This window comes from Monodon monoceros, unplaced genomic scaffold (genome assembly GCF_005190385.1).
Source record: "Monodon monoceros isolate NGI ecotype Baffin Bay Population unplaced genomic scaffold, NGI_Narwhal_1 Super_Scaffold_7, whole genome shotgun sequence".
Taxonomy (NCBI): domain Eukaryota; kingdom Metazoa; phylum Chordata; class Mammalia; order Artiodactyla; family Monodontidae; genus Monodon; species Monodon monoceros.
In genome coordinates this window covers 94,800,311-94,818,542 of record NW_021703784.1, presented here as the reverse complement: position 1 = coordinate 94,818,542, position 18,232 = coordinate 94,800,311, and the positions used below count along the sequence as shown (strand labels likewise).

Genomic DNA, 18,232 nt, shown 5'->3' with positions numbered 1-18,232 from the left:
TTTGGGGCTCTATTAGTATTGGTCCTTTTTTTTTAATTTTATTTTTTTTATTGAAGTATAGTTGATTTACAATGTGCCAATCTGTGCTGTACAGCTAAGTGACTCAGTTATACACATATAGACATTCTTTTTTTTATATTTTTTCATTATGGTTTATCAGAGGATATTGAATATAGTTCCCTGTGCTATAGAGTAGGACCTCGTTGTTTACAGTCCTTTTGGTTTAATTTCACATATTTTCTTTTTTAGCAATTGGTGCTGAAAATTCAGAAAAAGTAGATGAAAATTCGGACAAAGAGATGGAAGTAGAAGAATCTCCAGAAAAGATTAAAGTACAAACAGCACCTAAAGTAGAAGAAGAACAGGACTTGAAAGTATGTATATTACTTAATGCAATTTGACAAATAAGTATTTTTAAATTGGCGAACCATTTTAAATAGGCCAACTACTTTCTTTTAGCAAGTAGTAAAAAGTAATCTTTACTATCTCCAAATATAAATCATTTATTTGGTTAGGTGAAAAGGTTATATTTAAGGCTGAAATAAGGAGCTATGAGACTGACTTGATGTAGAGAAATTATCTAAAAATAAATTCTAAATGCTTAATTACTTATAAGTAAGTCTCCATTGGAAAGCAGTAGCTTATCAAATAGAGGCTTCTCTAGTTTGGAAGTACTAAAGAGACTCAAGTTACAAATTTAATTCCTGCATGAACTACTTGTCCTTACACAAAGGCATATTTGTTTCCAATTTCATTTCTGTTGCTAATGTCATGAGAAGAATTGGACCAAGTAAGTATGTGGCTCTTAAAAGTGTGATCTGTTGGAAAAACCACTTAGCATATTCTTTTGACTTGAAAGAGTTTGTCCACTCACCAGCTAGTGTACAGCCATGTAGATGGGACTGGGAGAATTAATTTTGTTCAGTGTGGGGCTAGTGTAAGCAATTAGTAATGGATAAATGATGGCTTGGACAATATTGGGGGTTATGTCATTTAGGACCTATTTTCAACTTCCATATCGTATTAGAGTAGACAGTGCGTCTAATTTCTCTTGACCTTGTCTCATTATTTAACACTTTGTTATGTGAATTATTTTACTGTAAATTAGGGTTTTATCTTGTACATAACTAGTTGCGGTATGTGAGAAAGGCTGTTTATAGGCAGACCCATTTTTCTAGTATCTTCAACGATAAATGAAAGATTTTACATAATAAAGACAATTTTGCTGACTCTGTTTTTATTTTTCCTTTTTTTTCTTTCCTGCATTACAGTTTCAGATTGGAGAACTGGCAAATACCCTGACAAGTAAATTTGAATTCTTAGGCATTAATAGGCAGTCCATCTCCAACTTTCATGTGCTACTTTTACAGACTGAGGTAATTTAGCCATTTTTAATATAAACAGTCAATGAAATGCTGTGAATGAAATGCTGTGTGTGTGAGGAATCTGTCTTATTTATGTTTCAGTCCTAAATTTAAATTTTTAGTCTTGATGTATATTTGAAGCACCAACCCAGGAAATAAAACTATGTATTAGCCAAAGCAAAACATAATTATGGAAGTAAATACTGAGAGTTTGTGTATGATGATGGCACTTAACCCCCTTGAACTGGCATGTATTCTGTTCTTCTAAGAAATTAAAATTCTGTTCATAGTGATGATGAGACCACATAATGCTGAAAGTACTTTGTAAGTGTTAAAGCATTATAGACTTTTTTGGCGGGGCGCGGGCAGGGGTGGCACTCAGCTTTTGGGATCTTAGTTCTCCCACCAGGGATCACACCCGGGCCCACGGCAGTGAAAGCGAGGAGTCCTAACCACTGGGTCGCCGGGGAATTCCCTATAGGTCTACTTAAAAAGAGAAGTTCTTGTTTGCTCTTCAGAGTTCTCCAAAATGAGACTGGACCCCAGTACTGTCAAACCTCCAACATCTGTGAAAATGAGTAGCAGTAGTTTTGTTTTTCCCTTTGGACTATATTAAGATGGTTCCCCAGTAACTTTATTTTTTGGGTAGATAGTTCATTCAATTAAGTAATGTTATTAATCAAAATTAAAGGTTTAGTTCTTAAGGAAATCAGTCAGCTTCCTACAGGAATTCCTTACCTAATCCTATTTATTGTAAAGTACACAGGAATTCCTGTGTACTTAATTGAATGAACTATCTACCCAAAAAATAAAGTTACTGGGGAACCATCTTAATATAGTCCAAAGGGAAAAACAAAACTACTGCTACTCATTTTCACAGATGTTGGAGGTTTGACAGTACTGGGGTCCAGTCTCATTTTGGAGAACTCTGAAGAGCAAACAAGATTTTTTAGGCTGGGATTTCTTTTCCCATTTGGTCTAGTCTGCTGCCAGAGTATACATCATGGACCAGAAGACTTAAGTTCCTTTTACCTCTGCCTCCTGGCATTATAATAAATCTTTAACTTACTGCTTTTTTATTTTAGACACGGATTGCAGACTGGCGGGAAGGGGCTCTTAATGGAAACTACCTTAAACGAAAACTTCAGGATGCAGCAGAACAACTAAAACAGTATGAAATAAACGCCACTCCTAAAGGCTGGTCCTGCCACTGGGACAGGTACGCACTCTTCTCCCCTTTTCACCTTTCACCTTTGACATCTCAGACTTGATTTGTGATCACCACCACCTGACGACCTGACAGCCTGTCTGGAGACTGAGAGCAGCTGCGTTAGCGGTGCTGGGCAGGCAGAGCACCCCGAGCACTTGCAGAGTTTGGGCCAGCCACACGTTGGAGAAACAAAAAGCAATGTCTAAAGTGTTCCATGTAACGGATTTTTTCCCAAGATTGGACAAAGCTGGTTTTTACTCCAGAGTGTTGTTGCACGGAGTAGGGCGGGCTTGGGGGTTAAGCGCATGCGAGAGCTCTGTGCGCTTTACAGGACCTCTGGAAGCAACTACTCCTGATTAACCTCGGTGAAGTTAAGGAAAGCTTCGTGGCTGAAGATGTGAATGAAGAACAAGATTACTATCTTCTGCCAGCAGGTCAGATGAAAACATTTCTTTTTATATTTGGCTTTTCTTGATTTTTTTTTCGTTATTTGAAATCTTTGCTCTTTTATTTTTCAGCTCCCAGATCCTCTCCCTCTCTTTAGCTTTCACTGTGTTTGGTATCAAGAGTATGAAATGTGAATTCCACGGTTCAAGAGGGGAAGAGTCACCTTTCGCAAACTTCGTTCTCTTCTTTGGAAGGGAAATTAGTGTTCTAGGAGATTGAGTCCCTTTGCTAATGAAACTTGAAACCCTGTTAAGCATTGGCAAAAAAAAAAAAAAAAAAAAATGTGAGAGGTGTTTTTCTAAGTCATCTGTTGGAGTGAGAGGGCTCAGGGCTGTATTCACAGAGCTGCTGGCAGTGCAAATAGCTTTGAATTATCCTTGGTTCTCCATCCTCAATTGTCAAAGCTCTTTGTTGCCTTTGTGAATAGCAGTCCATTAAGAAGAGGTTCGTCCCTGTGAGAGCAGACTGCTGTCCTGGGACAGGACCAAATGGAAGTGTCTTTGTAGGAGAATGGGTCTTAAAACATGTGTTTTCTTTCTTGTAATTTAGGGATCATAGACGATATTTCTATGTAAACGAACAGTCGGGCGAGTCTCAGTGGGAGTTCCCAGATGGTGAGGAGGAAGAGGAAGAAAGCCAAGCACAAGAAAGTAGAGATGAGACTCTTCCTAAACAGACCTTGAAAGACAAAACTGGCACTGACTCAAATTCTACAGACTCTTCCGAGAATTCCACAGGTGGGACAATTTTCCCTATATTAATTGGAGAGAAATTATTTTAGAGGAAAAAAAAGACTTGTATTAACATGTGAAAGAAAATAATTTAAATCATAATCACATAAATTTCTAACTAAAAAATAATGGCTTGCCCTAAGGAAAAGAAAAAAAAGAATGCAGGGCTTATATTGAAGAAAACTAAGGTAGTGACTAGTTGGAAATAAGCATAGTATTGATACCAGCCAGACTCTGCTGAAAAATAAAATTATGAGCCGGTGTATTTTGATTTTAAAAGATTGTCCTATAACTATTCTGTCATGCCACAGACGAAGCTGTGGATTTCCAATAACAGGAATTCTAATTAATGCTAAGGAACCAGTTACTTAAATTGTCGATATTTATGTGGAGTAATAAGAGATTTGTTCTGCCTTTCTGTAGAGCACTTAGTCTGCTGATTTTGCAACCTCATTTTTACACTTCACTAATCTCGTAGGAAGTATGGTTGTTAACAAACCAAAATGATCTGAATAAATGCTGTGAAACTAGGACCATACTTGTTTCAGAGAAGCAAAATAATTCATCGTTGCAAATCATCAATATTCTCGTATAAAACAATTAAGATGGCTCAATCCAGTTAAAGTACTCTTAGGGAACTTCAGTTTGGTTATATAATTTTTTTTTTTGCGGTGTGCGGGCCTCTCACTGTTGCGGCCTCTCCCGTTGCGGAGCACAGGCTCCAGACACTCAGGCTCAGCGGCCATGGCTCATGGCCCAGCCGCTCCGCGGCATATGGGATCCCCCCGGACCGGGTCACGAACCCGCGTCCCCTGCATCGGCAGGCGGACCCTCAACCACTGTGCCACCAGGGAAGCCCTGGTTATATAAATTTAAAAAAGAAAAAAAAGGCTTTCACAGTTTTTCATTTACTCTGAGAATCTGAAGAACCATTGCTTGATTTCCTTATTATGGAAGAAGATACATTGTTTTTTTTCCTCGAAGTCCCATCTTTCTTGGAATGACAAAAATAAGTGGCTAATGAAGCATAGTCAAGACTGTGATGAACAAACAGCCTTTCAATCTGAAAAACTGGTAGATGTTTGTTTAAATGATAGCATGTGAAGGTAAGAGTGTTGTGGAATGATTTCTAAAGTCATAAACCTTTGTGAACTATATTCAATATTTTGTAATAACCTATAATGGAAAAAATCTGAAAAGTATATATATGTATAACTGAATCACTTTGCTGTATGCCTGAAACATTGTAAATCAAACTATACTTCAATTTTTTTAATTAAAAAATAAAATCACAAACCTTTGAGGATAAAAAGATAGTTTTTTGTAAGATGGGAGTGAAGAGCTGAATTCTTACGTCCTCTGCTAATCAAAAATAATATTTTGTATTCTACTGGCTCCCTAATCCCAGTAGAAAAGTTCTGATTGTGTACCAAATAAAAATGGTCAGTACCAGTGATTTTGTTAACTTCTTAAATAGCCTAAGAATCATTATCAGGTCACTCAAAATAGGCACCTATGACTGCAGATCATTTTAGAACATAGCAAAAAAGTGGTTTTCTACTTCATAGTTCAGAAAAAAATTTTCTTAAGTTACAGGGTGTACCATTTTCATGAAGAGATTTTCTTTAGATTACTTTCTCATTCTTTGGGTAGTGAATAGTAGATACGTCTAGTAACTTGGTTTTATTTACTTTGTAATAGTGAACTGAAGAGGCTTGATGGTGGTTCTGGTTTGGTGATTCCCTTCTTGACCAGTGTCTAATGTCCCTTCTTATATGTTCTAAAGCCGAATATTCTAGAATTGCTAATGCTAAGTGTTGTGTGAATACCTTAGAGTTAAACATTAAGTTACTTTCTCCCTTTGTTAATGACACGCAGTTGGTGCTGTCTGATAAAGGAAAAAGCCACTGGTAAACCAGCTTATATTTTTGAGCCTCTTGATTGAGAGCTACTAAAACCACATGATAAACTTGATCTAAATAAAATCCAAATCTTGTACTAAGGTCTTTGGAATTGAAGAGCAATACCAATCACTATTTTAAGCCTGTAAAGAAAGTGTATAATGCTTGCTTTTTGTCAGCCCAACAGTGGTTAAAATCAACTTTTAAAGAAGAAAACGTATACACTGAGGAGCAAGAAAGTTTCAAAGTTCTGTTCATTTTTAATCCTTGTTCATTGTTGCATGTTTGAATTTGACGTTATATCTCTTAAGATGAGTGATACTTCAAGATACCCAACATGTCTGTTTTGCTGGGCTTTTGTCAGGTTAAGTTAAGCTGCTTTTCCAAAAAGTCTTATTTCTATAATAATTTCTTGATTTAAACTGATAAACTGGCCTCTTGCCTCAAAATACTAAGCAATAATACTTTTGGGGGGAATATAGGAAAACAATAAAGGAAGCCTACCTTTATAAGAAAGAAAGCCTGATTTTCTATTTATATAGAAGTAAAGATTCATAGAAAAAATATGTTCTTGGAGAATTCAACATTTGTATCCTCACGGTATTCTGTTTTTAAGCTTGATAGTTTAAAAAATCTATTAGCACATAATAAAAGCTATGTATATACCATTTTAATCTCTCCTTGGACTTCAGACTTAATGTTCTCTTAAATGGCAAAATACCTCAACTGGGTTAAATTTAGAAATGAAGAGAAGCAGTATGTAATATGACATCCATGGATATTCAAACTAGGATTTCTCGAAATTCTTTGTATTTAAGCTAAAAGAGATAATTATCAGTGTTACGATGCAGCTTTTATGTTTTGAGTAAACTTAGTTTAGGATTCAAATATGAACTCTAAAAGTGCTCCTTGTATGATCTAAATTTATCAAGTCTAGTTTGTTTCCTATTTACAGAAAGCTCAATTATTTCTGATTAACTTTGTTGAAGGTTGTAAACCACATTATTAATCTTGAACCTACTGTGTTTTCTTGATTTCCTCTGCATAGCAGCTTCTCACCATCATAAACATACCAGCATTGCATTATGCTTCTAGATGAGAAACCTACCAACATATAAATCTGACAAATTTGTTTACCTACCATATATTATGGTTGGTTTAGTAAAAAGAAGTTTAATAAGTTATTAATCCTCAGTGTTTACTTCCTCAGTTCTGATGTAATCTTGATGTACTGTTATGTAATGTAGTAGACTGCCTGCCCATACCCAAACTGTCTACCAGTTAGTGTAGAGATTCATAAAGCTTAATGAGACACTTGAAGTCTTTTAGCTGGAAAACTACATTCTTGTTTTCTGGTGAATTTTTTTCAGTTCCCTTTTCCTTGGTAGTAAGCAGTTTCTCAAAATAATTAGAGTAACCGTGTGAATTATGTTCTTCAAGTCTCTTACATAATGTATCATCTACCTGTTCCATAAAAAAGTGAAGCTATTCTAAAAGCCAAATGGTTCATGGCTGCTTTGGTTTTACACTGTTGAGTGCCAGTGTGCTGTATTTTGAGCAAAGTAAGGTGAAAGGCCTTATCCTTGTTCTAGAGCCTTTTATAATAGAGTCGTTATTTAATCTACTGCTTTGACCATGGAATTTGACAGGTGACGGCGTCTGGATGTCTACTCCGTGAGAAGTGAAATTTGAGATTTCTAACGCTCTTAGACTCCTGATATTTCACCAGGACATCTTGTTTAAATAGCACTAGGGGAGTTCCCTCATGGCCTAGTGGTTAGGATTCTGGGCTTTCACTACTGTGACCCGGGTTCAATTCCTGGTGGAGCAACTGAGATCCTGCAAGCAAACCGCACGGCTCGGCCAAAAAAAAAGCACTAGACTAGGGGTCAGACTTGACCACTAAGAGCTATATGATCTTGGGCAAGTCATTTCCCTCCTGGGTTTCATTACCTTTAAAATGAGAGGGGTAAACTAGACGATTTCTCATGTCTCTTCTACTCCTAAATTCTATGATTTTAGGGAGAAAATCCCCTTCAGCATTCCTGGGATATATATCTAATAGTCCCAAATATTGTGAAACTTCCCTATTGACGATAAAGAGGGATGGGGAAGGCTGCAAGTAAGTATATCTTCCTATTTTCTCTAATCTTTAAATCTTTTCCCAGCAGAGAAAGGGTAGTAATTTACTATGACTTTTGCAAATTTTGAGGAAAGCTAACCCTGCAGCTCCTCAGCTATAATTTCTTAACTTCAGCAGCCATTTCAAATCCTCCATATCTTCAAACACCTCTTCTCTGTGTTATATTTATCATTATCATTTACCTTGAAGATTCATGCTCCCTGATTTCCCTTTTCTTATCACAGGAATAAAAAATTACCCTCCCTCATTTGTTGCTGTGATTTAGTAAATGAATAATTCACACAAAGGTGTGAAGGAATGATAGGATTGACAATACCACCTTGCAAATGGATTTTTGAAACTTAGTAACCCAAATTAATTGAAATGGGGAGAGTTTGTGTGTTTTGAATGTGTACTTCTCTGGGTCATCCTTAATTATCTAGCTCACTAAAAGATAAAGTACATGGAATCAGTATTGCAAATGCACATCATTCACTCACTTTTGAAATAAGACCCCAGAATGTTGCCTTCTAGTTGTGTATCTTTGAAATAAACTTCAGGTTCAGATGACTGAATTTCTCATTAAGCTGATGTGATGTGCTTCATTTACTCAGCCATAAATCTGCACCCAGAAAACAAGACTAGTATAACACAGCTGGGGCGAGTGCTAACAGTAAATTCTATAAATTTGTCTTTTCATGGAAGTCATTTTTGAACTGAGTTTAATATTTCAGTGACATCAGTGTAGAATAGATGTCTGTGGGACAGGTTTTGTCTATATAATCAGTTGAACATTTCTGTGTTCATGGAGTTTTAGTCTTGCTTTTTCCCTGACTCCTATTTGTTTTCATAGGTTCTCTTTGTAAAGAGTCCTTTTCTGGCCAAGTTTCTTCTTCATCACTCATGCCACTTACTCCATTCTGGACCCTTCTTCAGTCAAATGTGCCTGTGCTTCAACCTCCATTACCTTTGGAAATGCCACCGCCACCACCTCCACCTCCAGAATCCCCGCCTCCCCCTCCCCCTCCTCCTCCTCCTGCAGAAGATGGTGAGATACAGGAGGTCGAGATGGAGGATGAAGGAAGTGAGGAGCCTCCTGCTCCAGGAACGGAGGAGGATACTCCATTGAAACCTTCAGCACAAACCACAGTTGTAACTAGCCAGGTGAGAAATGCCATCTGGCATTCTGAAAAGTTTTGGAGGACCGGGGCATGACTGACATGTTTTATTTTTTTTTAATTATTTATTTTGGGCTGTGTTGGGTCTTTGTTGCTGCATGTGGGCTTTCTCTAGTTGCGGCGAACGGGGGCTACTCTTCATTGTGGTGCACGTGCTTCTCATTGTAGTGGCTTCTCTTGTTGCAGATCACAGGCTCTAGGTGCGTGGGCTCAGTAGTTGTGGCATGTGGGCCCTAGAGCACATGGGCTTCAGTAGTTGCAGCGAGCAGGCTTCAGTAGTTGTGGCTTACAGGCCCAGTAGCTGTGGCTTGTGGGCTTTAGAGCGCAGGCTCAGTAGTTGTGGTGCACAGGCTTACTTGCTCCGCAGCATGTGGGATCTTCCCGGACCGGGGATTGAACCCGTTGTCCCCTGCATTGGCAAGCTGATTCTTAACCACTGCACCACCAAGGAAGTCCCTACATGTTTTATTTTAGAAGAGGGTACTTAACCAGGGGCTACAGCCACTGACCAGAATCTCTGTTTCAGACTTCAGCTGACTGTACCATCTCTAGTTCTCCTTCCACTAAAGCAATAAAGAGAAAAGCTACAGAAATTAGTACTGCAGCAGTTCAGAGATCAGCTACCATTGGTAGTTCTCCGGTCCTCTACAGCCAATCAGCTGTAGCTACAGGTAAGCATTGTGATTAAAATGTATTTTCATCCGTGTATTATCTTTGTTTCCAGAATTAGATATCATAAATTAATGTTAAAGGCTTTTCATTGCAAAGACAGTTTATGTGCATTTATTTCAGTTACTAAAAACCACTGTTAACATTGGCATATATCCTTCCAGGTTGTTTTCTGAGCATTTACACAACATCATTGATCTTGATGTTTAAGTACCTTAATGCTAAAATATTCAGAACACCAGAAAATGTGACTGGGTTTTTTGTTTGTTTTTGGGGGGGTGGTTTGTGTGTTTCTTGGCGGGGGGGGGATATTAGAATCACTTTGTAGGTGATCTAACTCCCAATTTCCTTTTCCTCCTCCTTCTTGTTTTTGGCTGTGTCACAATGTCCTTTTTTTTTTCTTTTTTTTTTTAAGATGTTGGGGGTAGGAGTTTATTAATTAATTAATTTATTTTTGCTGTGTTGGGTCTTCGTTTCCGTGCAAGGGCTTTCTCTAGTTGTGGCAAGCGGGGGCCACTCTTCATCGCGGTGCGTGGGCCTCTCACTGTCGCAGCCTCTCTTGTTGCGGAGCGCAGGCTCAGTAGTTGTGGCACACGGGCCTAGTTGCTCCACAGCATGTGGGATCCTCCCAGACCAGGGCTCGAACCCATGTCCCCTGCATTAGCAGGCAGATTCTCAACCACTGCGCCACCAGGGAAGCCCCACGATGTCCTTTTTATAGTTTTATGTTTTCTGTTCTAGGTCACCAGGCAACAGGGATTGGACACCAGGCACTATCAGTTAGCCATCCAGCAACAGGAATGGGTCATCAGGCCAGAGGAATGAACCTACAGTCCAATTACTTAGGACTGGCATCAGCTCCTGCAATTATGAGCTATGCTGAGTGTTCCGTCCCAGTGGCAGTGACTGCTCCCACATTGCAGCCAGTCCAGGCCCGCGGCGCTGTGCCCGCCACTGCCATTATAGAGCCGCCGCCGCCGCCTCCTCCTCCTCCTCCTCCTCCCCCCCCACCACCACCACCACCAGCTCCCAAAATGCCAGCACCTGAGAAGACAAAAAAAGGAAAGAAAGATAAGGTAGAGTAAACCTCTCTTTACATTTTAGTTTAAAATTTTTGTTTTATTGAGGTGATAGTTAAAGTATAAATTCAGTAGCACTTAGTATATTCACACTGTGGTGTAACCAGCACCTCTCTCTGGTTACATAACATTTTCATAACTCCAGAGGAGAACCCTGTACCCATTAAGCAGTCACACCTCATTACACCTGCAGTGAACATTTGGGTGCGTATGTCTTCTTGAATTATGGTTTTCTCTGGGTATATGCCCAGTAGTGGGATTGCTGGGTCATATGGTAGTTCTATTTGTAGATTTTTAAGGAACCTCCATACTGTTCTCCATAGTGGCTGTATCAGTTTACATTCCCAGCAACAGTGGAGGAGGGTTCCCTTTTCTCCACACCCTCTCCAGCATTTATTGTTTGTAGATTTTTTAATGAAGGCCATTCTAACCGGTGTGAGGTGATACCTCATTGTAGTTTTTTGCATTTCTCTAATGATTAGTGATGTTGGGCATCTTTTCATGTCTTTGTTGGCAATCTGTATATCTTCTTTGGAGAAATGTCTCTTTAGGTCTTCTGCCCATTTTTGGATTGGGTTGTTTGTTTTTTTGATATTGAGCTGCATGAGCTGCTTTTATATTTCGGAGATTAATCCTCTGTCGGTTGCTTCGTTTGCAAATAATTTCTCCCATTCTGAGGGATCTCTTTTTGTTTTATGGTTTCCTTTGCTGTGCAAAAGCTTTCAAGTTTCATTAGGCTCCATTTGTTTATTTTTGTTTCCATTTCTCTAAGAGGTGGGTCAGAAAGGATCTTGCTGTGATTTATGTCATAGAGTGTTCTACCTGTGTTTTCCTCCAAGAGTTTTACAGTCTGGCCTTACATTTAGGTCTTTAATCCATTTTGAGTTTATTTTTGTGTATGGTATTAGGAAGGGTTCTAATTTCATTCTTTTACACGTAGCTGTCCAGTTTTCCCAGCACCACTTACTGAAGCGCCTGTCTTTTCTCCACTGTATATTCTTGCCTCCTTTGTCAAAGATAAGGTGACCATATGTGCATGGCTTTGTCTCTGGGCTTTCTATCCTGTTCCATTGATCACTGTTTCTGTTTTTGTGCCACTACTGTACTGTCTTGATTACTGTAGCTTTGTAGTATAGTCTGAAGTCAGGGAGCCTGATTCCTCCAGCTCTGTTTTTCTTTCTCAAGATTGCTTTGGCTCTTTGGGGTCTTTTGTGTTTCCATACAAATTGTGAAATTTTTTGTTCTAGTTCTGTGAAAAATGCCATTGGTAGTTTGATAGGGATCGCATTGAATCTGTGGATTGTTTTGGGTAGTATAGTCATTTTCACAATGTTGATTCTTCCAATCCAAGAACATGGTATAGCTCTCCATCTGTTTGTATCATCTTTAAGTTCTTTCATCCGTGTCTCATAGTTTTCTGCATACAGGTCTTTGTCTCCTTAGGTAGGTTTATTCCTAGGTATCTTATTCTTTTTGTTGCAGTGGTAAAGGGGAGTGTTTTCTTAATTTCACTTTCAGACTTTTCATCATTAGTGTATAGGAATGCAAGAGATACCTGTGTATTAATTTTATATCCTGCTACTCTACCAAATTCATTGATTAGCTCTAGTAGTTTTCTGGTAACATCTTTAGGATTCTCTAGGTATAGTATCATGTCATCTGCAAACAGTGACAGTATTTTCAGTTAATTTTTGTATGGTGTCAAGTAGAGATCCAATTTCACTCTCTTGAGTGTGATACCCTGTTGTCCCAGGACCATTTGCTGAAGAGACCATTTTTTCCCCCATTGAATGGTAGACCTTATCTAAAATCAGTTCACCATAAACATATGGGCTTATTCCATTGGTCTATATGCCAGCACCACGTTGTTTTGATTACTATAACTTTGTGGTATGTTTTGAATTTGAGAAGTGTGAGTTCTCTGACTTGGTGCTTCTTTTTCAATATTGGCTATTCAGGCCCCCTTGTAATTTCATATGAATTTAAAGGTCAGCTTTTCCATTTCTACATAAAAGGCCAGTGGAATTTTGATAGGGATTGCATTTAACCTGTAGATTGCTTGGGTCTTATTACCTATTTAACAATATTGAATCTTTCAGTCTGTGAGCACAGGATTCCTTTCCATTTATTTAGGTCTTTAATTTCTTTCAGCATTGTTTTATAATTTTCAGTGTACAACTCTTTCATCTCCTTGGCTAAATTTATTCTCAGGTATTTTATTCTTTTGTGTGCTATTTTAAGTGGTATGATTTTACCCTTTTATCGTTATGTAATGTTCTTCTTTATCTCTTTTAACAGTTTTTTGCTTAATTTCTATTTTGTCTTGTAGTAATCCACTTACCCCTTCTTTCTCTTGGTTACAATTTTCATGGAATGTGTTTTTCTGTCCTTTCACTTTAAACTTGTGTATGTCCTTAGATGTAAAATGAATTTCTTATAGACGTGATCAGTTTCAATTGCATTTTGTTTTTTTAATCCATTCTGCCAGTATTGTAATGAAAGAAAGTGGGGGTTCCAGCTGCTCACCACTCAGAAGCCAGTAAAGAGGCAAGGTTGGTGGAAAGGGAAGTTTGCTTTATGTTTGATGCTGGCAACCCGGGGTGGGGAGGAACTCCTGTCCAGAGGCCGACTCCCCCCACTTACAGTCAGTGGACAAGAGCTTTCATAGGTGAAGGGAGCGGGCTACAGGCAGAAGCAGCACTGTCAGCTCTAACAGTCCATCTTGAAATTGGTCATGCGGTGGCCTGATCAGCATCATCGTGATTGTTTTAAGTACAATTAATCTTCAGTTCCAGGGTCGGTTTGTTCCCATTTCCTTGAGGCCATTTCTTGGAATTGTGGCAGCTTATGTCATGGCTAGTCTGGTCATCATGTAGTTAACATCTTCCACCTGGTGGGGGTTTCAGTATAAGACGGCTCACAGGGTGTGGCTCAGAATATTATCTATAGCCCTTGAGAAGGAACTAAAGGTCCTTAACTATGCTTAATGACTAAACATTTATTACTTGGTCTCATTTGACTGTTTTCCTTTGTTTATGCATTTTCTCATTTCTCCAATGAAACTTTTTTTTTTTTTTTTGGCTGCGCTGCTCGGCATTTGGAATCTTTTTTCCCCAACAAGGGATTGAACCTGCACCCCCTGCAGTGGAAGCATGGAGCCTTAACCACTGGACCGCTAGAGAGGTCCTTAATTAAACTTATTCTTTGGCTGAAGTTTTTTCACAGACAAAATGTAGGCCAAGGACATGACAGGAAGGGACCATAGGGTCCTGCTCCATTGCAGTATGTGTTTTTTGATTGTAGTGTTTAATCCGTTTACATTAGTAAATTAATAATTTACTATAGTAATTACTGATAAGGATTTGGTATTCCTTTTGGTTGTTTCCTGTATGTCTTAATAGCTTTTTTGTCTCTCATTTCCTCTCTTACTGCCTTCCTTTATGTTTAGTTGATATTTTTCAGTGACACATTTTGGTTTCTTTTTCATTTCCTTTTGTGTATATTCTATATTTATTTTCTTTGTAGTTATGGTAGGAATTACATGTAATATCTATTTTAAACTGGTACAGTCAATTGCAGACAAAAACTCCTATACAGACGCACCTCCACTCTGTTATGTTATTGGTGTTACAGATTATATCTTTATATACTGTGTACCCATTAATGTAGACTTGTAATTATTTTTTATGCTTTTGTCTTTTAAAATCTGTAGAAGAATAAAAATTATGAACCAGTATCACAATAATACTGGTTTTTATGTTTGTTCTTGTATTTACCTTTACCAGAGAACTTTATATTTTTGTATGACAAGTTACTATCTAGCATCTTTTCATTTCAGCTTGAAAGACATGCTTTAGCATTTCTTGTAGGGCACATCTAGTGGTAATGAATTTTCTCAGCTTTTGTTTATCTAGGAATATCTTAGTTTTTCTCCCTCAGTTTTTTTACATTTATTTATTTATTTATATTCTGGGCTGCATTGGGTCTTCGTTGTTGTACGCGGGCTTTCTCTAGTTGCAGCGAGTGGGCGTTACTCTTTGTTGTGGTGTGTGGGCTCTAGGCACGTGGGCTTCAGTAGTTGTGGCTCACAGGCTCAGTAGTTGTGGCTTGCGGGCTCTAGAGCGCAGGCTCAGTAGTTGTGGCATACGGGCTTAGTTGCTCCACAGCACGTGGGATCTTCCCAGTCCAGGGCTCAAACCCGTGTCCCCTGCATTGGCAGGCGGATTCTTAATCACTGCGCCACCAGGGAAGCCCCATTATTTCTTACATAACATCTTTGCCCTTTTCTCCTTCTGAGATTCCCACAATGCATATATTGGTCCATTTGATGATGTCGTATAAGTCACTTGGACTCTTCACTTTGCTTCATTCTTTTCCTTTTTGCTCTTCAGACTCAGTAACTTCAAATGACCTATCATCAATTTTGCTGATCTTTTTTTATGCCTATTGGAGTCTGTTGTTGAAATAGTGAGTTTTCAATTCAGTTGATGTATTTTTCAGCTCCAGAATATTTCTTTGGTTCTTTTTAATAATAATATCTGTCTCTTTGTTGACAGTCTCATTTTGTTCACGTCATTTTCCTGATTTCCTTTCATTCTTTGTGTTTTTCTATAGTTCTTTGAGCACATTTAGGACAGTTGTTTTAAAGTCTTTGTCTAGTAAATCTGAAACCTTTCTTTCTTCCTTTCTTCCTTTCCTTTCTTTCTTCCTTTCCTTTCTTTCTTCTGCGCTGGGTCTTAGTCGTGGCACATGGGATCTTTTAGTTGCGGCCTGCAAACTCTTAGCTGCGGCATGCATGTGGGATCTGGTTCCCCATCCATGGATCGAACCTGGGCCCCCTGCATTGGGAGTGTGGAGTCTTACCTACTGGACCACCAGGGAAGTCCCAGCGTGTTTGTATGCTTTGTGATCTTTGGTTGAAAACTGCACATTAGAAAAAATAACAAACTCTCCCAGTCTTTGCACACTGACTGTGTATGGAGGAAAACCTTCATTAATGAGTCCAACATGAAGGTGCAACATTTTTTCAGGCCTTTCCTGGGCATATGTGTTCCCTGGACACGTGCTTTTTTTTGTTTTCCTTTCCCCTTCTGTATTTACTTTTAATTTCCCTAAGAGAATCATACCTGCTTCTTCTGTGAGCCTTATATGTTCTGTTGTATTCCCCTGCCCATGATCTTTTGCCCCCACCTGTCCACATGACTTCTGTCCCACTGTGGTTTTCACATGCCGCAGCTCCTGCTACTGCCTTTCACGGTTTCCAACCTGAGACCCAAAATATGCCACCATTCCTGGCTGACCTCCAAGTTAAGACAGTATTGAAACCAGTCCCTAAGGCAACCACAGACAGTCTAGAACATATCAGACATTCCAGTTATTTCCTTCCACCTGGAGGGGGAGAACTGAGAATTGGGCCATTTCATCCCAACCACATTGGGGAGGGTGTGTGGAACAAGGGCAAGCAAACATGCCACAAAATTTCCTGTTTTTAGTGTGGGTTTTTCTTGATTGGGTGTTCTCTTGGTTGCTCAAGATCTTTGACTGGTTTCCAGAGTTCCCACAAAGCCATTTTAGTCAGTCTCTATTTGTTTATATAGTATTTCCATGGGGAAACAAGGGCTTGGAGCTTCATAGTCCGCCATCTTTCTGACATCATCCTCGTGAACACTTTGAATGCCCTAAATTACCTAAAGAAACTTTCTCATCAGCTTTTCCCCTCCCAGTGAAGTGTTATAAAAAATCAACAGTGATAGGATAATGTCTTGAATTAGATTCTTGTCAGACAACTTACTCTACCACATACAGTTCTCCTGAGCCAACATACTGTTGACCACCTACGTGTCTTTACTTTGTTTACCAGTCCCACTACTATTCATTCTTTTATAATTAAATTGTTAGAATGATCAGTGCCCAGGAATCATTTCTCTTACGAAGCCTTCCTTGGCGCCCTGCCTCCAGTCTTCCAAGAGAGATAATTACTTCCACCTCCATTCATTCAACAAGTAATTTTTCAGCCAATCATGCTTTTATAGTCATATAAATAATAGTTTTGAAAATCCAGTATTCTACATTAATATGTCATTTTTATGTACCTGTTATCTGAAAACAATGATCCATCTCTTTAGTGTTACTGGCCATTTTTAAAGAATATAAGAGGGTGTGGGGGGGGTGGGCAGTGGGATGAATTGGGAGATTGGGACTGACATATATACACTGATATGTATAAACTAGGTAACTAATAAGAACCTGCTGTATAGCACAGGGAACTCCACTTCCCTGTACAATGGAAACTAACGCAACATTGTAAAAAACTATACCCCAATTAAAAAAAAAAGAATATAAGATATATACTCAGTACCTCTGATGTTCAAGAATATTTAAGACCAATGTATATTTTCAGTCTTTTTGCTGAAGAGTTTTGTGTGCGGTTTACTAGAAAATAAACTAGAAAAAAAGGCATTCTAGCCGTTTAATCTTTATTCCTCTGGCTGCAGTGTTCCCATATTAAAAACGTGTTCAAACAGCCAGTGCAACTCGGGATCCATGGTTTTGAATGTGATCGGCAGTACATAACTTCTGAAACATAAAGTACTTTCCCATGACAAATAGAAATGAAATGCACTACAAATTTTCAAAATCCTATGGAAGTCAGAATGAAAGCACAACAACTCTGCCTAGATCTATGTTTTTTAATCATACTTGGAGACGTTCGGCGAGAGCTTGTAACCCCAGTGAGCCCTCTGTGAACAGGTGACCGTTATTAATTCATGTTACTTTTTACTCAGTTGGTTCCATGCTAACCCAGATGAGCTATGTTGGAGCTTGTTGGAAGGGTGTATATGCAGTGGGTCAGGTTGTACCACAGGTGAAATGACAGAATGGAATGTGGGAAGGTGTGTGGAGCAGAAGGTTTAAGCACTATAGATGGGCATTTCCCCAGAAGGTTAAAAACTGTCAGTGACAGTCAAAATAGGGTATCGAGCAGGGAGCCAAGTAATTTTAAAAGACTGAAAATATTAAGCTGATTTTCTCAACTCTTTTGGGGACTTAATCAAGAAATGTGTTTTCTCTTAAGTGCAGGCCGGAAAAAAAGCTTGGGTCCTTATACCTGATCCTCACAGGAGCACAGCACTCAGTCACACCTATCACTTGAGTGCCTGCTTGTCACGTTTAGAGTGTAACCTGGCCAAGTCTTCAAAACCGCAGGGATAAAAAGTGGTTCTTATCAATGTCTAATACAGTGTTTCTCTAAATTCAAAGACCTAATCACAAATATCAGCAGGTATATTTTGAATACATACTGTGTCAGGCATTCTCTCTAGACGCTCTGTGTTCAGTAGCTAACCAACAAAATCTCTGCTTTTGCTTTTGTAGAGCTTTTCTGGTGGGCTTGGAGAGGATATGGGGGGACTGGGTTGCAGAAACAGATAAGCAGATACATGTTCAGTGTTTAAAAATGCAATGAAAAAAAGTGTAAGAGGACAGAAAGTGACCTTTGGGAGGTGGTACTGTTTCATGTAGATAGGGTGGT

General features: G+C 38.8%; 1 protein-coding gene across 1 annotated transcript in view; it reads left to right on the top strand.

Annotated features, from left to right (window-relative positions):
* FNBP4 (formin binding protein 4) overlaps window positions 1-18,232 on the top strand; it is a 37,511-nt gene that overhangs the window by 15,240 nt on the left and 4,039 nt on the right. The window contains exons 9-15 of the mRNA XM_029207063.1: window positions 250-374; window positions 1,272-1,376; window positions 2,450-2,583; window positions 3,571-3,758; window positions 8,629-8,939; window positions 9,480-9,624; window positions 10,364-10,698. Coding sequence (XP_029062896.1) covers window positions 250-374; window positions 1,272-1,376; window positions 2,450-2,583; window positions 3,571-3,758; window positions 8,629-8,939; window positions 9,480-9,624; window positions 10,364-10,698 — 1,343 coding nt within the window. The remainder of the gene's footprint in view (window positions 1-249; window positions 375-1,271; window positions 1,377-2,449; window positions 2,584-3,570; window positions 3,759-8,628; window positions 8,940-9,479; window positions 9,625-10,363; window positions 10,699-18,232) is intronic.